This window comes from Gallus gallus, chromosome 4, assembly GCF_016699485.2.
Source record: "Gallus gallus isolate bGalGal1 chromosome 4, bGalGal1.mat.broiler.GRCg7b, whole genome shotgun sequence".
Taxonomy (NCBI): domain Eukaryota; kingdom Metazoa; phylum Chordata; class Aves; order Galliformes; family Phasianidae; genus Gallus; species Gallus gallus.
The window spans coordinates 56641624-56663451 of NC_052535.1; the positions used below are offsets into that span (position 1 = coordinate 56641624).

Genomic DNA, 21828 nt, shown 5'->3' on the forward strand with positions numbered 1-21828 from the left:
CACCCTGCTGGGCCACGGGGCCGGCACAGGCACTCGGTCGCAACTTGTGAGGTCGGAGCGTGGACGGGCCGCGTCCAAAGGTCTCTCAGCAACACAGGCCCTAAACTTTTAGGGCTCTCGGGTCGCCACCGAGTTCAATCTTCTTACAGCAAACAAAGCCCTTCTGAAGGTCTCCCCCTCTCCCGCACACCAGCTCAGCATCCTTTATTTCTGGGCCGTGTGATAAGCTTAAATCATTGTGCTCCCATTTCTTGATCGTCGCCTACTTCACCCCTTTGTTCCCATAAAGTAGGATTGAGTCTGGCAAAGGGGCTGAAGTTGAACAGTTTGACCCCGGGGGACAGTTCAGGCCCTCACCCCGGCCCTGCCCGGCCCTCGCCCCACACAGCGCAGAGCCTCCGTCCTGCTGGCTGAGCGCGGGCTGCCGCTGCCCCGTGCCGCGCTCCTCACACGTAGGGACCCCCCGTTGCTCAGAAGGGGGAAGTGTGCCCAAGTCACCTGGCAGAGTCACAGACGTTTTCTAACAGATTGGCTAAACGTGGCATGGAGCGGCAGGGTGCGCGTCTGTGCAGCAGCAAAGAAGCAAGAACGGGGCTGGGGGCAGCAAGAGCAATAGGAAGGAATGGCTTTAAGCAAAAAGAGGGGAGATTTAGGTTAGACGTTAGGAGGAAACTCTTTACTTGGAGGGTGGTGAGGCTCTGGCACAGCTGCCCAGAGAGGTCGTGGATGCTCCCATCCCTGGAGGTGCCCAAGGCCAGGCTGGTTGGAGCCCGGGCAGCCCGAGCTGGTGGGGGCAACCTGCCCATGGCAGGGGGTCGGGGCCGGGCTGGCTGGTTCTAAGGTCCCTTCCAACCCACACCAACGACCCTGCGATTCTATCACTGCGTGCGCACGTATTGCACACCACGGGACTCCCACGTACACCTCAGCTGTCAGCGTGACATCCAAGCCTCCGCTCTGGGGCTTTTCCCACCAGTTGCAAGGCAAGCTCTGTTTTAAAGCCTTCCTATTTTTACCCCGAGCCACTGCGTCCCGCCGGCCCCGGTCAGTGAGCCGGGCCCGGGCGCGGCCCGACGCCCCCTGCCGCACCGACAACTGCGGCGTTGAGCCGCTGCGAGCGGGCAGCCGAGGGTCCAAACGCCGGAGCCGCCTCACAGCTTTAGGGGCACGGCGTCCCCCGAGCGCCGCCCGCCCCGCCCCGGCCCCGCTACCCCCGTGGGGACGCGCGGGGCCCCCCCAGCGGGGCAGCCCCCCGCCCGCGGCCGCTGAATGCGGCGCTGAAAGGGAGCCGGCTCCGGCGCGCGTGGCTCGCGGGGCGCCCCGATTGGCCGCCGGCGCCTCGCGCCCCCCCATCGCCATTCATTAATAAATTAGCGGCACGCTCCAGCCGAGCGCGAGGCACCAATGGCGCGGCGGCGGGGCCGGGGGGCGGGGGGGGCCGCCGGCGGGGCAGGTTTGATTGTTCCCCGCGGGGTATATAAGGGGCGTTAGCGGGGTCGTGTGCCAGACACGCAGCCGCCGGGCCCCGGGCCGCTCCGACGCCGCCGGGGCGCGTGCCAGCGCCCCCCGACCGCCCGACGGCCGTCGACCAGCGGCCGCGCCCCCCTCTCCCCCGCCCCCGCAGGATGCCGGTGAAGGCGGAGAGCCCGGCGCCCGCGGCGGAGGACGAACTGCTGCTGCTGCGCCTCGCCTCGCCCGCCCCCTCGGCCTCGCTGCCGTCCAGCGCCGGCGAGGAGGACGAGGACGAGGAGGACGGGCGGCCGCGGCGGCTGCAGGAGGGCGCTCGGCGGGCGGGGCGGCAGCGAGGGCCCCCGCGGGCGGCGCGCACGGCGGAGACGGCGCAGCGCATCAAGCGGAGCCGGCGGCTGAAAGCCAACAACCGCGAGCGCAACCGCATGCACAACCTGAACGCGGCGCTGGACGCGCTGCGCGACGTGCTGCCCACCTTCCCCGAGGACGCCAAGCTCACCAAGATCGAGACGCTGCGCTTCGCCCACAACTACATCTGGGCGCTCACCGAGACGCTGCGCCTGGCCGGGGCCGCCCGCCTGGGGGGCGCCGCCGACGCCGCGCCCGGGGCGGCCGCCGAGGGCAGCCCCTCGCCCGCCTCGTCGTGGAGCGGCGGCGCCAGCCCCGCGCCCTCCGCCTCGCCCTACGCCTGCACTTTATCGCCCGGCAGCCCCGCCGGCTCCGCCTCGGACGCCGAGCACTGGCCGCCCCCGCGGGGCCGCTTCGCCCCGCCGCCGCCGCCCCACCGCTGCCTCTAACGCGGCCCGGGCGGCCCTCGCTCCTCCGACGTGCACTTTGCCCGGCTCTGCCCCTCGCCGCTCCGCAGCTGTCTCCGTGATTTACGAGGGGGGAGCGGAGAAAAAAAAAAACAAGTTAAAAAAAAGAAGAAGAAAAAGTTGTGTTGTTAGGGGTCCAGGTTAGAAGTCATTGTATAATTTGTAGGCTTTGTCAGGGCTGAATGCAAGCGTGGAAATTTAGGCTGAACTCTCTATCAAAAGGAAAAACTGTAGAGGGAAGGGAAGGGGTGGGTGGGAGGGAGGAGCGCCTCATGCATTATTTATTTCGACCTTTAGGGGACGAGGAACTCCCCCCTTCTTTCAGGAGATTAAAAATAAATCAACGGACTGAAAACCCAAACAGACACGGGACATTACAGCGATCCGCCACACACGTGTTCACATTTATTTATTATAAAGAAAGATTTCATGGAAAAGATGTATTTTTTTGTATAATTTACAGAGTCTATTCTAGTATGTATTTACGGCTGAAGAGCAAAGGGATTGTTCTCCTCATAAAGTATAAATAAAATATCTAATTTTCATAATTTTCATCACTCGGGTTGCTCTTTTTCATGGCTCACGCACCATCTGTTGGGGTGACAAACGTCCTCGGCCCCGCCGCAGGTTGGCCTGGGGGCTGTGGGATGTGGTGGGGGCGAACCCAAATGGCCTACGGGCAGTGCGGTGTGGGTGGTTCGGTTGTGCTCTTGTGGTGCTGGGAGACACCGGAGCTGGAGCGTCTTTGGGGAGGCTGATTTGCGTTTCCGTTGCTGAAATGTTGTTTTGCTTCTTTGGAAATAAAGCAGAAGGATGAACTGTGTGAGACGTGAGTGCATCCCCAGGGGGATGGGGTGGTTGATCTTTGGGTGAGCGGATGCTGGGGGAGATGGGGGTAGGACACATTGCCTCCTTGCCCGGTGTGGGGACCCCACTAGAGCTGGCTGCAGGGGGAATGCGGTGTCCCGTGTGAGGCATTTCATAGAGTCATTACAGTTGGAAATGACCTCTCAGATAATCTCATCCAACCATCAGTCCATCCCCCCCATGCCCACTAACCCATGTCCCTCAGTGCCACATTCACGTGGCTCTTGATCACCTCCGGGGACAGCGACTCCACCACCTCCCTGAGCAGCCCATCCCGGTGCCTCAGAGAAGAAAATTTTCCTAATGTCCAACCTGATTTTTGGGTAATCCCATTGCACTTTGGCACCCTACCAATGCTGCTGCACAGAGCCCATCTCCCTACCTCGTTCCTCCCATCCCTACCCACTCCATCGCCTCCTCTCAGTGCTGGGCAACCCTTCCCCCACCCCCCACATCGATGCCTGGATCCCAGATGAGACCTGGGTACATCTGATGTGCTCACAGGCCTTTCAGCACCATTGTACGCACCCAGCAGTGCCGGGTGACTTCTGGGCACAAACACCTGGAAATCATTAGGAACCAGCGGAGGCGCCCGAACGTGTTAATTCAATAACATGAGCCCTGGGAGCGTGAAACCCAGCCTTGTGAGCAACATCCCCGAAGGGGGAAAAAAGGGGGAAAAAAAAGCCCAACGTGTGAAAAGAGAATTAGTGAAATTAGGTTAGCCCAATAAAACGCACTCCCCGCCCCGTAGCCTCAGGCGAGCGCAGCTATCAGCCCCAGCTATTGTTTCCCCCCCTGGCAGGGGAGTTATTGTGTGATAAATAATTCCTGGAGGAAAAAAAAAGAGAGAGAGAGAGAAAAAAAGTGGGTACATTTGCATAATCAGTGCTTTGATGTGGCCAGGGCAGGGAGCTGTGTCCCCAGACCTGCTGTGGGCCAGAAGGGATGGGGCAGGAGGCGGCCTTCCAGCAGGGCGGCGGCCCGGGGGCGCTGGGAAGGACCCCCTGTAATGGTTTGTCCCCATCGATGCTGGCTGGGAGTGGGAGGGGGGGGGGGTGGCTCATGCCACTGTCAGGGGGCTGCTCTCTGTCCATGGTACGAACCCCATGGCTGGGAGTCTCCCCAGAAGGTGTGTGGAGGTCTGTTCCCATGCCCCAGGCCCGTGCCATGGTTCTGCTGTCACCTTACATGGACTCACGGCACACCACCTGTGCTCCGCAGCATAGCCGTGTGGCCCCTCCTCCCCTTCCTACACGTGTGGGATGCACGCCCAGGCTGTACATTTCCTTTTAGCAGGGCTGATCTTGTGATGATTTCATTGCCACAGAGATACTTCAGTTTTATGATGGCAGAGAAGCAGTGCTGTTGGTTTGGGGAGCGGCAGGTGAGGGTTCACCTACCGAGGGGCGTCCCACGGTGTGCTCTGATGGCTTTGTTAATGAAATGTATATTACACTGAGTAATTAAGCATACACTGGCTGATTTTTAGCGCTGGAAACATTAGCTCTTGCATAACGATTTTTAGTTGGAGGAGGGGCACAAAGATGATCAGGGGACTGGCGCACCTCTCCTGTGAAGAAAGACTGAGGAAGTTGGTCTTGTTCAGCTTGGAGAAGAGAAGGCTTTCCAGTACTTAAAGGGTTTCCAGCACTTGAAAGGAGCTTACAAATAGGAGAAGGGCTGACCATGATAGTGATAGGACGAGGGGGAATGACTTTAAACTAAAAGAGGGGAGATTTAGGTTAGATGTTAGGAAGAAATTCTGTACTCAGAGGGTGGTGAGGTCCTGGCACAGCTGCCCAGAGAAGCTGTGGCTGCCCCATCTCTGTAGGTGCTCAGGACCAGGCTGAATGGGGTCTTGGACAGCCTGAGCTGTCCAAGGTGGTGGGCAACCAGCCCATGGCAGGGGGTTGGAACTTAATGGGATCTGAGGTCCCCTCCAACGCACGCCATTCTATGATCCTATGATTCTATGACAAATTGAAAGGGATGATTACTGGGGCTATTAAACCATTGCATTATTTCCGTATGATGATACATATGTAACTTAGAGAAATGAAATGGCACTTTAAGGATAGCACACTGCAATATATGTGTAGGGCAGGTTTATCCAAGAAAGGGTTTGTGTATGTGCGCATGGGGAAAGCCGCGCTGGTCCCAGGCTGCTCGTGGCAGCCGGCAGCTTCTGGCAGTGCTTTCACTTCACCACTTGTGCCGAGCTCAGCACGCTGCTGGGGTGCCTGAAAAGCTGCTCTGAGGAAAACGGGCTCTCAGTTCTGAGCAGCGGGACCGGCAGCAGGACGGTGTCGGTGGCCTCCCCAACCTCCTCCCTCCCCCTGCTTCTATTAAAAGGGAGAGCGACCGGACCAAAGCCGATGGCATATTTACCTTCGCGAGTTTTAAAAAAGTTAATTACTGCTCGGAGCAAGTTGGTACGGCTGTCCTGAGCTGCCTTTTATTAGTAGTCGCCTTCATTAATTTCCCTCGCTGGATTTGCTGCTAATAGCCGCTTGGTCCTGGGCAGCACAAAGCAGCATCTGTGCCATTGAGCGGAGAAGCGGGAGTCGGGCAGAGGGGGGCCAGGGGGAGCGACGCCGTTTGCAAATCAACCCCTATTAACGTGATGGCCTGAGCTGTGCCGGCGGCAGCTCAGGCTTCCCTGCCCGGCACAGCAGCTCAGGTCTCAAAAGGCCCCCATGCACCTGTGGTGCATGGTGGTGGCATCCCATGAAGCAGAATGGGAAATGGGGTGCTGGGTGCACGGCCCCGGGTGTCCCATCCTGCTAGAAGAGGGGATGATCAGCAGCATCCAGCAGCAGCTGGGCCATTAACAACTTGCTATCTTGGAAGTTTGATTTTGTTGTTGTTGTTGTTAAATAACGGGATTAAATTCTAGTTGGAAAGAAGGAAAAGCAAGAATAGGGCAGGGGAAGGTCAGTGTCCCCAAAGGTGTGCTGAAGGCGGCAGTGGTAGCAGGGGGACCTGCAGAGGTGCAGGTGGAAGAAGTTTCTGAGCCACTGTCTTCTCAAAGCATAGGAGGAGTGCATTAGCACATGGCCATTGTGCTATCAGCAGTGGGATCTTTGGGCTTGGTTTGCTGCTCTTACTGAGGGCATGGATGGCCCTTCAGGCCTCATGTCCTACTGCTGGCAGTGAGATTTCACTGCTCCTCTCCAACGAACTTCTCTTATTCTGCAGAGACCACAGAACTGGTCCTTAGTGATCGGATTCAGCTCTTGTGTCAGACTCGGGAGTGCGGGATAATGGATCCACCCTATAAAGCAACTTACTTAATACAAAAGCCTGGATGTCTCAAAAAAAAAAAAAAAAAAAAAAAAAAAAAAAAAAAAAAAAAAGACATCCAATATATATTGGTTGTAGGTTGTAGAAAATAAGTTGGTTGGCTGGTCCAAATGGCTTTCTTTGGAAAGCAGAAGAAATAGCAGAATGGAGATGTTGTTGGTTGGGAGCTCCAAGCTCTCGCCCAGAGGGTGAAGAGTACTGACCTGTGCTGGGGACTGACAGAGCAGCCAGGCCAAGCGCTGTGGTGCTGATGCTGCTGGGAACGGGGCAAGCTGACGCTCAACGCCAACTTTTTCAAGCTGCCCATTCAGAAATCTGTCAGTAGCCGTAAATTTAGCTGGGATGGGAAAGTGTCTTACATCAAACAACAAAAGAAACCAGCTGCTAAATGCTAATACTACTATGTTGGGAAGTACTCCAAATATTAAAATTCCCCATGTATGCATTCATCCAAAAGCGTATCTAAATACATTTTTTTTGGTCAAGCAAGCAGCAGACTGGAAAAGGCGCAGCTTCTCGGGGTCTCGGGGCTGCCTGTGGGCAGTGCATGCGGACACTTTGTTCTGCAGGGATTGTTTGGGAGGGTTTCTTTTGCTTCTAATCGCCACTGCAGAGAAGGAAAAGACTTTAACACGACATTTCTGCCACCGATTCATTCCCAAAATCTCACTGACCATCTTTGTTTCCCCATGACAGTCCGGAGTCCTTTTTTTTTTGCAGTAGCACGAAGCCACATTTGCATGGTTTCTGTCACTTGGTTAAAGGCAGCACACCCCCCACCGCAGACAAGGCAGCCCTTTATTGGCTGCGGAACAAGATAACTGGCTTAATCTTCCCGGTAACACGTGAACTTCCATGTATCACTTTAATCTGCGAGACACTGGGGCTGAGTGTACCGTCACATGCCGATTTTACTTTTCTATGAGCGAGTGACTCCCGGGCTCAATGATGGATTGTTTTGCTCCCTTTTAACAGCAGTCAAGATGGTGAATGCCCCGGGGTGATAGACAGTGTGCAATGGGAACGGCAGCAAATCTGATGGCCCAGTTCAAGTTCACCTGACAAAGCTGGAGCAGTCTGCAAGCAGCATTCGAGAAAGGATTATTCACACTAGCATTATATTTTTGAATGCATTTTTCTTCCCGTGCAGCTGCCCAGCTCCCCAGCACTGAAGGTTTATGCACCATAATAAAGAGATTTAATTTTTTTTTTCTCTTGCTTCTCCCTCTTTACACCTAGCTCTAATTGTTCAGCCCGGTGATAGGGCATCTTTCCAAACAACTCGGCGCAAACATCCCCTCGAAAACAATGGCATTGCTATAAAGCGACAACAAAAGCCTAAAAATCTCTGCCGGTTGCAGAAACAAAAGCTGATGGTTTTGTTAAAGCTAACGCCGTGGTGCCGGGACCCATCTTTCTGTGGGAGTTTAATGCTGTGTTCCCTTTCTCTCCGCACAAATCCCCCGACAGGAGCGATCCCAGGGCAGAGACCCTCGGGGCTCAGTGAGAAGGGGAGCACATCAGTGAGGGCAGCTTTCAGCACCGCTTATGGAAGGAAGGCTGCACACCAATTGTCTGATGGAGACCCCCGTAGCACATGTGTACATGTGACTGTACACACACACTGGGCATGTTGGCATGGTCTTGGAAGAGTAAACCCAAGGTCTCATCACGCTAAATTTTGCCTAGAGGCAGGTTGCTGAGCAGCTGCAGGTGCTATCTCCAGCCCTGTTATTCCAAGGGGGATATACACACCTTTTCTTGGACTTTCACAGAGCAGCCTTTGGCCTCCTGGTTTGGATGATGACTTTTATTTTGTTTATCCCTCAACCAAAAGATCCAGCCTGCTTAACTTGGTGCAGCACGTGGTGTCAGGAGCTCCCGCTCCCTTTCCTCTGGGTGTTTTCTCAGCTAAGAAAGGCCCATAAATTGGGAGGCACCGTGACACCATGTGCATGCATTATCTGATGGTGCCACTGAGTTGGACTCAGCTTACCAGCCTGCGTGGGAAAAAGAAGTGGGATTTCAGCTGCTCAGCCAGCATTCACAAGGCTGGAAGGGGTCTGCTTCCCAGCATGTGCTTCTGAGATGTACGGTGTGCCTCTAACCCAGTACACACTGTTGGAGCACATGGCCAGCATGCATGCCGCAGGCTGGCCAGGGCTGGCCTTAAATATCTGGGGCTCTGTGGGTACAGTGCTATATAACAGCCATGAACAATAACAGAAATTCAGCTGCAGTGTTTAAGTTGAAGGACATAGTCTGTGTCACAGCTGTTCGTATGAGAGACAACAAAGTATGATCCCTGCACGGACAGAATCATCAAGAAAAGTCGTCTTTGTGCAGGTAAAGGTTTAGCCTTTGGCTGCATGAGTGGAGTGAGGTAAGAAGATCAAGTCTTGGCGTGGGCCTGGTGTTATCTGTGGGAATTCATTACAGAATCATAAAACTTATGGTGCTCATAGACAAAAAGAGGCGCTGTCTTCAGGTGAGAACTGCTCCACTCTTGGGAAACTGCTGAGAGTTTGCTCCTAAATTATTCATGTATAGTGTTTCCTGGTTGGAGAAAAATGTTTTGTTTTGTTTTGTTTTGTTTGTTTTCTGGAAGAATAGCAGTTTTCTTGGCTGTTGCAGCTAAAACACTGTTTCCATCTATTTAAAGGCTGCATGGTCACACCCATGAACACATTTGTATGAAATGCTAAGTGAGGGCTTGAAACAGTGATTGAGGCATTGCTACACTTTCCATTGCATTATAGCGTTGCAACACTTCTCTGAAATAAATCATGTTTTTATTTTTCAATCAGCCCCAAACATTGCCATTTGATCCTTGAAACACTTATACAACTTCCTGTGAATTTTATGGATGGCTGAAACGCAAGTCTCTGTCTCGCTCCATTCTGTACTCTGTTTCCAAAGAGCAGATGGTGCCTATTGCCCTAACTGGGTCTGTAGATGCATTAGAGGTTTGTACAGTCTTGTAGTACATCTCCAATGAATTTTGGAGGCTGTTTTCTTCTTTCTTTTATGTTCTTCTGTTAAGTCTCACAGATGGTTGTAAGAACACATTTCAGATGGTACTCAAGATGGTAACATGGTACTACCCGGTGTTATGCTATGTTTCCCAGACTGTTGCAGGTGCTTACACAGATGTCACCTCAGAGGCCCTTTTCTCACCAAGACAACATGTTCTTAATTGTGTGAATGATAAAATACCGCCCAGCTTATTGGCCATACTCCGTTTGGCTGTCTTGTGCGAGTCTAAATTTGTGCCTCTACTGAGGGTCTTGTTAAAGAAAGGCAACGGCAGATTTCATTGCATTCCACATGTTGATTGTTGAAGAAATAATAAATTCCTCTCTTCCCAAAGTTAGAGCGGGAAACATCTTTGCTATTAAGAGAATGAATCTGTGGGTCTGTGAGGTAGATGAGACCTTTTCCATTACCTGTCACCCAGCCTGCAAAGGAAGGATACATTTTGGTACTGAACAGCACAGCCTTTGCACCATCACACTGAGTACTGGCTGCTTGGCATAGCAAATCCTCTGATTATAGCAGCTCAGTGATTCTCAGTTTACACCTATGTCAGTAAAAGCAGAACAAAACTCTAGGAGGTACATAGTGGATATTTAAATTGTATATGAACATCCTAGATATACCTGTGTGCTAAAGGTTGAGTTTGGAAGGTCATATCCTCAGCTTTCAAGCAAAGAGTTCAGCCGTTCATTAGCTGAATAGAGAATTTTTTAGGCTTGCCAATTATGAGAAGGAGAAAGCACAACAAAATCCACTGTCTCTTTTGGTGATTCTCCTTTAGATGCTTTCTCAGGACACGTCCTTGCGGACTGGCTTCACTTTAATTGGGTGTACAAAGCTGTGGCACACTAGGGCGCATGTAGCTTTCCTGCTCCTACTGTGACACAGCAGACAACAAGACCACTGGTCAAGGCAAAAAAACACATACACATACCTCTCTCATTTTAGGTTGTTTAGAGAGAGTATGCCCCCATATAACATATTCTGCAACATGATGGGATATACAATAAATGAAGCTCGCTGCAATACAAACCTTGCAGGTCAACAACAACTTCCGTTCCATTGGAGTACTCATAGGAGAAATGGCTGTAGGCCAGACCATATTCTGTGGCTTTGTACTCATTCTTTACTACCTTTGTGTTATTAGACAGCTTCACAAACTCCCCAAGGATGTAGGGCTCCACACTCACACATCCTTTTATTGTTCTGTCTTCCAGAATCTGAAAAGAGAGTTTCAATGACAGTCACTCAAGCAGAGATGTAAAAACAAGGATGCTAAAGATCCTCTAACTTAATTTCTGTTCTTTTTCCTGCTAGAACTTTCTACCATAAGATGGATGGGAAGAGTCCCCATGTTAACCCACTGCTAATTCAAAATACAGGCTGTTCAGAACTTATATTTATCTAGAACAATGGTGTCACCACATCCAACACAAAGCCAACCTGGCAGGCCAAACTGAGCAACAAATCCTACAAATATGTAGCTTGCCCAGCAAATGGGAAACTTCTTTCAGGAGACTATGTCTAAAGCTGAAAAGATTTGGATAACCTTGCTCCTCTTGATCCTCCTTCAACGTGCAAATAAACAGTGGTGGGTTTTGTTAGTGTTTTTGGTTTTTCTTGCCCCCAGTAATTTCTCTGTGCAGAGACTAGCATAAATACTGATTCCAGGTTACCATTAAGCCTTACTAGCAAGTGGCATAGAGCCAGATCTAGTGCCAGAATACCTAGCGGAAACAATAACATGCATATCATGCTATCGTATACATAGTAATAATGAAACTGTGAATTCAGCTCTGCACCCTTCAGATGTTGATACACTGTTAGAATGATCTAAAAGACTGGATGACTCCAGAGCTTCATACAGAAGTGAATTTATGGCTTCCACCAGGACATAGCATCTTTTTATACCAGCATCTTTTTGAACTCACATCTGTGTGCATAAGTGCCTTCTGTCCCAAAAAGATCAGGTGCAGCTCTACCAGGTAATAGCACGTGAATTAGAGCGTGTCATTTACAGGTGGCCTAACTATTTAAACAAACAAACAAACAAATGAAAAAACTGACTTAAGACTCTTTTCCCATTAATTCCCTGGCATTGTTTTGAAGATAGCTCTTACCAGAAGTACTGCAGATGGGATATAAAAGATTTGGGTAGGGATCTTTTGCTCATACAGCCTTTTGTTGAATTCTGTCACGTAGTATTGGGCAGTCATTTGTCGTTCCACATCACTGAAATGATGAAGAAGCCCCTTCTCTTCTTTATATTCTTTCCCAACATACCTAAACAAGCAGAAAAGTCTTTGCTGTAGTCAGTTTTGCAGCAGACTGTACTCAGGAAGCCCTACTTGTAGTACACAAACATCACCACAAAGCAGAGTGTGGCAGCCAGCTGTTTGTTGGTGATACATCTAAAATTGCAGTGATTAAAGGTGTGGGCTTTTTCCCAGCTCCTACAGTAAAATACTGTAAGGATCAACTGATCCCAAGGTAGGGTTTTTTTTTAAAAAATTTTAATGAAATGTTTGAAGTCAAACTTGAAAATACTGTTCTTACTGCATATGAATTCTTAAGCTACTTCCAACAACAATCTAAAATCTGTGATTAGCAGCAAGTACAGCTCTCATCATGTTGAGGCCTAATTGAAGCAAATAGGTGATTTTAACTCAGCTTTCTGAACAAATGCATCCATTGCATGTACCCACTGCTAAACTAAAACAACTGAAGAACTTCTCTGCCTATAGCCATTGTTGCTTCCTCACTCTGTGTTAAGAAAGATCTTGTTGTAAAGCAGTTCTAGGCTGGGAGCTGTGTACTTGGTAGTGCAGCTGTCTGTTTGCTAGGGTAACTTCTCACTGACACAGGCCCAGCACCATATAAAGCTTTCCTTCTTTCAGATGGGAGCAGGTATGAGGCTGTCTTTCTTGGCCCATGGATAGAACAAATGCTGGTGTCTTCACAGGAAGGCGAAGGTGAGCAAACTGTCTGATCTTCATCTGAGGTACTAATACCACTCTGTGCTTGCACCCTCTTCAGCAACATAAAATGTTGTATTGCCTACCCATGACTAGGATTAGGAAATCTTGTTTTATGAAACAACAGAACCTGGAATCTACGTTAGGTTAATTACTTACTGTTGTTTTGGGTAAAATTATCTTACAGAACAAGTTAGTCTCAGATTAAGGATGTTTTGTTAGGGTGCTAAGGAACAGCAGAAATAGGAATTCCCTAATGCAAATGCAGAAGTCAAATAAAGTGATATTTAAGCTCATTTAAGTTCACCTGAGTTTGTTTCATCATGGGTAAAGGTAGTCAAGAGTTGTCATGAGCAAATGGACAATAACATGATTGCTGGAAGACAATAGTAAAGTAGCCTTTTCTTCCCAAAAATTCAAAATTAGAGAGTTAGATGGAATAATGAGAAGAATTAGTGTAGTGAAGACTGACAAAGTGCTCAGTAGATTTAGAAAAGCAATAAAACATTCTTGCTAAAGAAAATCAGTCAAAGACTAACTCAGTGTAAACTTGATTGAAACAGAATTAAAAAAAAATCTCCCCTTGTGACTATAATTTCTGCACTTGTCCAGGTGAAAACTCCTTCTATCTTCTGAAAATACCCTATAAAATTACTGCGTGACAAGGCAGTGTACAAGCTGAATCACAGGTATAAGATGAGTCTTACCAGAGAGTTTTCATTCATGTTTACAAAGAAGTAGCAATGATAAACATTTTCTTTCAGAAACTGGCTTGATCAATACCTTCCCAAGCTTTCTTCTTGGTGCAGGAAGTGTATCCAAAATGCATTTCTCTGTTTGCCTTCTTTTGCCACGTTCAGTTTGTCCCCAATGAATACAGATGTTTCCTGGCCTGTCCAGAGGCCTGTTTTCTTTGAGTATTTCAAAAGAAGAGCAGCTACAAAAAGAAAACACTGCAGGTAGACTGAACAATTCAAGACTTCTGTAAGCCTATGCTGAGGGATGATATACCATCACAGGAGAGACAAGATATCCAGGCAAAGTTCTAGGCAAACAAATATATGCTAAGAGATATCTAGGTGCAGAGCTAGGTATTTTATATCAAGGACAAAAAATTGCTAAACAGATGTCAAACACGATAGGATGGGCCCCCAGCAGGTTTTACTTAATGAGCTTAAGGAGGTATCCTACAGAGATGTTGCTCCTAACTTCTGTATTTCTTAGTATATTCAGTAAGGATCTACAAATTAAGATACAGCAAATAGATTAAACTGTTATTTATGATTAACTTAATAATCACTGTCTCAATGCATAGCTTGCAGGATGAAATATGGAATCTAAATGAGCTTAAGGAAAGGGAGAGAAATGACTTGATGAACTGGCACAAGGCACCAAGTGACCTGAGATACCTATTGCACAAAGGGATGAAGCATGAGGGATTGAATGGTCATGAAGATGGAACCCATCTCTATTGAGCTGTCAGTGATGTGTAAGTGAGTAAGAAGGAATAGGAGAAAATGGTTCAAGGGTGTGTTCTTCTGTTGCTAAAACTGCTGCACAAAACCTCTTAGAATAACAACTAATAAAATCCTAGAAAGTGGTGACTAAATTATGAGGTTAAAAAGCCTGAGTAAAGGCTGTTTTCTAGGGAAGTAGCATTGCTTGAAAATGCCTGTTGCTGTGAGGAAACTTACAGTATGCTTTATGAAGCTGTTTAGACTTAAACATTCCAGTAGGCATCAGTCTCTGGACAAGCCAGTTATGTTCTACTCCTGCCAGAAGCTGCACATAGTCATCATCCCTCAGAATCCGAGCATAAAGGATTTCTTCCTTGGTTCTCCTAGGTGTGAAGACAAGACCACTTCCCCTTGGGCTTAGAAATGGACCGTCAGAGGAACTGCTGGGCATATGAGCTGAACTGTGCAATGGACTCAGTGATGAACTGAACTGTCTTTTGCTGCTCTGAGGCTCTTCCTCTTCCTCTTCTTCAGTAGTGGCACAATCAAAGTGGTTTGTTATGGACGTGTTTCCACACAAAGGCAAACCTGTTGGTGCACCGGGAGCCACCTGAAGCTCTGGAGTGGTCACTCTGGGAGAACTGTTTGCCAACTCTCCAGTACTGATGAAATCAAATTCAGTGTCATCTACAGTTTCTGCCTGGGGGTCAACATCAAGTACTTCGAGAGATCTGTGTCCGACCGTGGCTGCAGGTTTCCTCAGCCGCTCACTCACGAAGGAGCTGCTGGCCGGTTTTGGCTCGATGCCTGTAGATCCTGCAGCAGCAGCGCTATTCGTGGGACGTCTTACGACGGGCGAGGGGTGCTCCGTGCTGTCTAGGGTTCCTTCCCCCGGGTCCCGCCCCACACAGCTGTTTTGGGGCGGGGGCGAGGCCGTCCCGGAGACGAGGTGGCCCGCCCTGGCGCTGTCCGTGGTGCTGCAGCATGCGCCCATCGGTCGGTCGGCCATCACCCAGGGCTCCAGCTCCGCCCAGGAGGAGGAAGAACACTCCTCCTCCTCCTCCATCCTGGCAGGATAGGAAGAAGGAGCGGTGAGGGAAGTAACCGAGTTGTTCTCTAGAGCTGTGTTATTCGTCTCTGCTTTCCCTCCTGAAGGGTTGTCTCCCTCTCTCAGCTTTGCTCCCCTTAGAGAAGCCTTCTCCCCGAGCCTTCTAGCTAGGGCTGTGTCTACCTCTAAGAAAGGCTGAGGTGACCTCAAACAACTATATGAAAGCTCTCGAGGAGAAGTATACTGAGTTCTGGGTGACAATGAGTGCATGGAAGCAGCTTGACCATTTTCATCTGTTTCTGTTGTGCAGCACTGCTCCTCCACTGAGCCCTTTTCTTGTTGCTGTCCTCCATCGGGTAACTCTTTGCTGCTATTACAGTTCAGTTCCTCCCAGCTGGAAGAGCAACTTGACAGTGACAGCTTGCACCAGGCATTCTCTGAAGAAGTGGTTTGACTTCTGTTTTGCCGTCTGTTGAAAACATTGTTTTCATCAATTATTACTCTTTCTAATGATTCGGTCCCTTTTTCAATAGAAATATTACTCACATCAGAACTGCTCTGTTTGTTTCTTGTTTGGCTACTGAGCTTCTCTGATCTACTTCCCACTTTTGGTGTACTAAACATTTTTCCAGCACCCTTCCTCTGGTATACTATGTCTTCAGTGGTACACATGGTGTCTGTATTTTTGGTTTCTGTTTTTAAAGCTGTGATACAAACCCCCATGGGGGTTTCTCCCAGTGTGTTTTTATTAATTCTGCAAGGATTTTTAAACACTTCACACACTGACAGATGATGCTGAGAATTCATGGCAAGGATTTTCTCAAAGTTGGCTTCCCCTTGCAGGACAGGTTTTTCCACTGCCCCTTTATAACTGTCTGGCACATAAGACCTGGCATCAGAATTAGGAAAGCTTTCCACTTGTAGGAGCTTCTTAACAGATGTAATCAGAGACATGATCTCTTCCGCAAGCACTCCTTTCTCTTCCTCTTCTGTAAATGAAGTGCTGTAAGTATGCAGTTTTTCTATGGCTTCTCTACAAAGTTGATAAACCTCATGGAGTTTCTCACTCTCCCCATAGAACCATTGATGCACAGTTGTGAGGCAGAAAGCAGCTTTAATAAAACTATGGAGCTCCTGCTTGCTGGTGACACGACTGTTATCGTTCTTGGTGAGGAGGCCGATCTCAAAGGATTCCTTGGCTTCAGACAAGTAGAACTTCCTCCTTTCTGGGGGACAGTCTTTGGAGTGACTATATGACAGCAAACACACTCCACGGATGTTCTGGGAGGGAAGAAAAGAGGAATCCAGGAATTTAAAACTTGCATCTCTGTCACAAATAAATGAGAGGAGGAAAAAATATATTTCTTTCCTTCTTACAACTGAAAGCAAATAGTGGCTCTAACTGTTTGTTGCTGTGTTTCTATGAGGAAACAATCTTGCTTTTTCACCTTTGAAATATATTTGGAGTTAAAGGAGAAGCAGCACTCCCAGTTGGTCTTGAAACCCTATCCTTACTCTATGGATAGGTACTGCTTTCTTCCTGTCTACTTAGCTTCAGATTAGAGTCCAGTGTAACATATAGCATCTACAAAACAGATAGGAGCATACCCTATGATACAAAGCTTGGAAGCTATATTAAAGTCAAATTTAATAGCCTGGACTCTTCTCTTACACATATAACTCTTCCAGAATGTGGACTAATACTCACCACAGCTGTGAGCACAAACAGTGGGGTATACTGGCTGTAGACTGCTGCTAATTTGCAGGCTTCAGCAGCTGATAGCAAACGATGGCTGGACTCCTGAAGAAGGGTCTGGTGAAACAAACAAACAAACAAAAAAAGCAAGGGAGGAAGCTCCATCTTAACAGTTGTCTTTTCAAAGAGAAGGATTTATCCAAGAGGCAACCCTATTTGACTGGAGGGAGGCAACTTGGGATTTACTCATCAGAATTCATTGGTATTTGAATCTTAGAGCAGGACAGAAAATCTGACACAACAACCACATATATTTCTGAAGAAGACTTTTTACTTAAGTTTACCATAGATGTATCAGGTTTGGCTCTGTAAATTGTCTGTGTACTGTACATGTACACACACACACATATGCACACACTATAGTTATTCTTGCTGTCTTCTTTTTCCTGGAGCTAGGCAATTTTCTATCTAGGTGCTATATTGCTGTGTTTCTATTGTCTCCAATAGAAACAATGGAATTTGCTTCAGCCCTCTCAGCAAAGAATAGAAAATGGAAGATGGACAAGATGTAGGTGAATTTGAGACAATGACATACAATTTGTCTGAAGAATCTGCACTCATAAAAAACAAACCATTGTCTTACCAGGTTAATTGCAGCATTGGTTTTAAAACGTACATAATCCTTCTCATTCATAGAAGAAAATATATCTGCCAGAATACCCAAGGAAGTAGCAATTCCCTGAAAAAGAAATGGAAAGTAATAGTAAGGCTTTTCCCCCATGCTATGAATTGTTGATTGCAGTAAGTTAGGTTGTATGTACAACAAACAAGGAAAAACACACAAAACAAAAAAAAAGTTCCAAAGGGAAACACTACTAAGAAAGTCAGAGTGGTCATCTCAGAGTGGTAGGGTTTTATCAGTTTGAACTTGCAGAAAGTGCAGCCTGGTGTATACTTAGGAGTTTCCTTAAGTGGCAGCTATCCTAATTACTACTAGTTCTGAGTTTCAACAGAAACTTGAACAGCACTGCATTTTCCTTAGCTATTTTTCCTAGGCGCTGTTTGTGACAGTGAAGGTATGGGTGAGGTGATGAGGTCTGTTTTTGTGGTATATCCTCTGCTGGAGTACAATTACAAAAATTTTTAAAACATCTCCTCAGGACTCACAAGACTTATGTTCACATTCCTGTTTAGCTACGGGCACGTGGTGTGACTGCTACTTCATTGGCAGTGGGAAGATTAGCGTGACCATGCCTCACAAAGGTGTTAAAGACAGATATGCTAGCTGTTGCAAGGTGTTTAGGTACCAGAGGGCCAGAGGATATCCATCACCCACAACTGCTAGCATAGGGCAGCTTGTGAACCCTCCAGCAAACATCTCAGTTACTGGCTAAATAAATTTAGCTGTAGCCCTAGAAAAAAAAACCAAAAACCTAGGGCTGCACTCTGGGATTAGTGAGTCCTTGTCAGAGGCACCTGTGACATCCTAGGTAATGGTTCACTTCAGATGATCCTGCTTAATGAAAACGTTCGTTTTCATTCCCCTGCAGGAAAAAAGGTGTCCATAAGCCTGTGCGTGCATGCATAAATGATGTGCCATACTTCAGCTAGAATATTTGTCCTGAGTGTTAATGGTGTCTGAGTTGCATAATTGACACACTATTTCTAAAAGACATGACTGAAGTAAATAGACACTAATCTGGAATCATTATTATGTTGGCAAAGTTATCAAGAGTGAAAAGGAGATCTGACCTTTTTATCTGGTTGAGGAAGTTTGAAATATCCCACAACTGAAGCCCAAATTAACTCTGCTGCCTCATACCACATCCCTGGAATAAAACAGAAAAACAATTACTAAACAGACTACTACTTCCTGGTAGCTTTCAACAGGTTAGGTGTATTTTATACTTCCTAGAGACAGGAGCCCTCAGAACAGTATAAATCCATATAATAGAATCAACAAGGTTGAAAAAGACTTCCAATATTATCTAATCCAATCATCCAGCTACCAACAATATTTCCTCACTGAACCACGGCATTTTTTGCTTTGGCGACAGTGAACATTTATTAGTTTCCTTTAGCTTTTGGCTGTATATGGACACATATTATATGTTCATGAAAGACTTCAGTTCAGCAGTCACTGAAGATAAAGGGTCACAGCAAGAGCATGAAGTTAAAGCTGATGGCCTCAGGTACCAAGTCCTGGATACAGAAGTCCATCATGCTGAATGCTAGGGATCTTCTTTAATTGACTGAGGAAAGCGCTGTGATATATCTCTGTTAAACTATAGCGTGCCTTTGGGAACAGTGAATTTGGTAAAAACATCAGAAGAAAAATGGAACGATATCTCAGGATGTTCCGTGACTTCTGGCTACGTTAATAATAAAATGATAATTCCTAAAATGTGCTTGCTTGGTACATGGCTCTAGGTCCTTGCTTCTTCCAACACATGTGTATATACCTCATCTTCTGTGACTGCATTACAGACACCGGGCAGATGTTTCACATAAGCTAAAATTCTGACAGACAACAAATACATTATTTTGAATAGTGAAAAACCTTGAACAGATACTTATAGAAAAAGAAAAAAAAAAAACAACCTTACCTAGCTTTTGCAGAATCTGTCCTCTGATTTGTAAGCAGACCGACTGAACAAGGATCCTATCACTTTCCTTAGCATATTGCCAGGTACCTGAGAAAGAGGTGAAAATTTGAATAGAGAATGAATAATGCTGCTGCCATTTTCAGCCTCTGAGGGCAACCTAAATCCCAGCAAACTGTCAGGAATCTCTCAGTTGAGTCCATCTGATTTGAGTCAGATCTTACAGCCAGAGAGATGGCAAAGGGATAGTGCAATAAGGAATATAAGCAGACAGCTATATGAGCATGCAGCTTAAATGACAGCAGTACAGAGTAAGAACAATATAAAATATGAAAGGTACCTTTCTTCTTCGAAGCAACCAAAAATGACTGTATATAAGCATAGTGAGTTGTATTAAAAAAGCAAAAGGATTTACGTTGCATATTTTTGTTGTCACTGACATACGCAGTGGAACAAAATACTTTCAACCACTGGCAAAAAAATATTTTCTTTCCAGATATCAGAGCACTGCAAAGATGAAATCCAAAGTTTTCACATTAAAACAGAATTATTAGTTACACAAAGTCTTTCATTAACAAATCTATTTTGATACCTGATTAAAATACAAAATGAAACCACCACTTTAACTGTGATATGAGGTATTTTCTTTAAGGCTCTCTTGAATGAGGACCATTCTTGTATGAGAATCTCAATTTGACATTAAAAACAAAACAACAAAAACCAGAATGGGCTTGCTAATTTTTTAAATTTTCATTGCTGTAGAGAAATTTGACTGTGGTGATTAAATCAACTCTGAAGACTAAGAATTAACTAACAAGTCTAAAAATCTAGAATGCACTGTCTCAAAACCATTATTAAATTGTCATTTTGGATGCTTGTCCAAATTTGTGAATATTTACCATAATACATGCCCCTTCAGATCTGAAATGAGTCGTATCACCAGTGGGATAGTCATTTGACAGGAAGGGAAAAAAAAGTAGCTTCTAAAAGTATCACCACACATTATGGAATATTCCCATTCTTATAGTTTGCATGTCTGTCCAGCAGCAGAAGGAAGTCCTGCTCTCTTTTCCTTAACTCCAAAATATGGTGAATAAGCATACTGCTATCTGCTACAGGTCTGGGTTATAGTTATAATTTCATTCACAAGATCAGTGTGAATGCAGATGATAAGCATTACTCAGCCTGATTGGTTTTCTTGGCGGGTGTGGGTTGTCCTTGCTTTTTAGATCAGTAAACTTCTTGAAATTGGTCCACATTTTACAGATAAATTAGTAGGAAGGTTGTCAATCCATAATATTTTTTCCTTCCAAGTGAAGACATACAAAGATGGATTGTTCAAGTTTTAAAACAAAGTCTCAGTTCAGAGAATGACACAATTATAGGGGTTGGGATGGACCTCTGGTGATCATTGTGTCCATCGAGTTTCCATGGTGTAGTAAAGAGATTGCAAATTGACAGCAAAGACATTGCAAAGAATGGTGATAAGAAGAGACTGATGTCAGATTGGCTGTATTTGCAGTTTGTGCGACTGTTAAAATCGATACAAAAAAAAAAAAAAAATCCCACCAAAATAGCAAACAGTCATCATGAAATTGGAAAACAAATATGTATTTACCTGTTGCTCCATTGTCATTAATAAGGCTGCTGAGGATGTATTCCCCTTTTAAAAGTTTACCTAATTAAAAACAAATCAAAACATAAAGAAAATGAATATAAAAACATAGGTTGTGATGTGAACAAAAATATTCACTAGTGAATGCCCCAGCAAACTGTACTCCTCAGTGCTGAAATTGTATTCAGAGTTAGCCTAAACTTCCCAGTGAATTGTGTACTGCTAAATGCTGCCTCGTGCTCAGGAATCACTGTGACACAGGCTATTCTGCATACACCAAAATACCCTGAAAATAAATGCTGCTGAAACAAACGTTTCTAACTAGACGTCTACTTCTGAAAAACACTTTACTTTCTTTCAGGAGAGATGTTAAGGCTGTACATTGGTTTGAGAGACAATCCAGCTGCTCACACAAGCTCAGCATTGCTGGACCATGACTCCAGGTAGACTCAAGTCTACCTGCTTTTAAGAAGCACCCTATGATCACAAAATCTGAAATCTGAGTATAAAAGGATGCAGTATGCAACAGAAGGTTGGTATTCTGCATTCTGCATTTCAGCCACCTGTCATATGGTTCAGAGGTTTTGTTGCATAGCAGAGTCATCCGAGGCAGCTTGACGGGCTACAGGAAATGTCTGAATGTCTAATGTGATCAACATTCATGTTGCACCTTGCTTTTTGTCACAGTTATCCAAATTAGTTCATTCACTGATCCAGCCAGTGAAGAGATATGAATGCTGGCTGAACTAGCCCATAGATCAGGGTGTGCCTGTTCCCAGCCACCACAGCAATGACAGAATTTGAAGAAGTCCACAGCCACACAGAAAAATGGTTTTGCAAGGAGCTAACGGTCCTGACTATTTTCTGCAAATAAAATATTCCTTAATTGTCTTTTTCAAAGCAGGTTTGTCTGGATTTATCTTCTTCTCCTCAGAAGAAG

The 21828-nt window shown here is 46.6% G+C and overlaps 2 protein-coding genes across 14 annotated transcripts in view; one reads left to right on the plus strand and one right to left on the minus strand.

Moving 5' to 3' along the window:
• Positions 1 to 1505: 1505 nt before the first annotated feature.
• NEUROG2 (neurogenin 2) lies at positions 1506 to 2833 on the plus strand. Its single transcript, NM_001396188.1, is given in 1 exon segment — positions 1506 to 2833. A coding segment is annotated over 1 exon segment (642 nt). The 5' UTR covers positions 1506 to 1625; the 3' UTR covers positions 2268 to 2833.
• A 6400-nt stretch (positions 2834 to 9233) lies between these two features.
• Positions 9234 to 21828, minus strand: part of ALPK1 (alpha kinase 1) — a 38141-nt gene continuing 25546 nt past the window's right edge. For all 13 annotated transcript variants that reach the window (XM_025150500.3, XM_003641265.6, XM_004935949.4 and 10 more), the window contains 10 exons: positions 20892 to 20951; positions 19277 to 19363; positions 18423 to 18499; positions 17314 to 17409; positions 16683 to 16787; positions 14164 to 16255; positions 13253 to 13406; positions 11615 to 11777; positions 10528 to 10714; positions 9234 to 9916 (listed from right to left, as the gene is read on the minus strand). In XM_025150500.3, coding sequence (XP_025006268.2) covers positions 9720 to 9916; positions 10528 to 10714; positions 11615 to 11777; positions 13253 to 13406; positions 14164 to 16255; positions 16683 to 16787; positions 17314 to 17409; positions 18423 to 18499; positions 19277 to 19363; positions 20892 to 20951 — 3218 coding nt within the window. In that variant the 3' untranslated portion in view covers positions 9234 to 9719. The remainder of the gene's footprint in view (positions 9917 to 10527; positions 10715 to 11614; positions 11778 to 13252; positions 13407 to 14163; positions 16256 to 16682; positions 16788 to 17313; positions 17410 to 18422; positions 18500 to 19276; positions 19364 to 20891; positions 20952 to 21828) is intronic.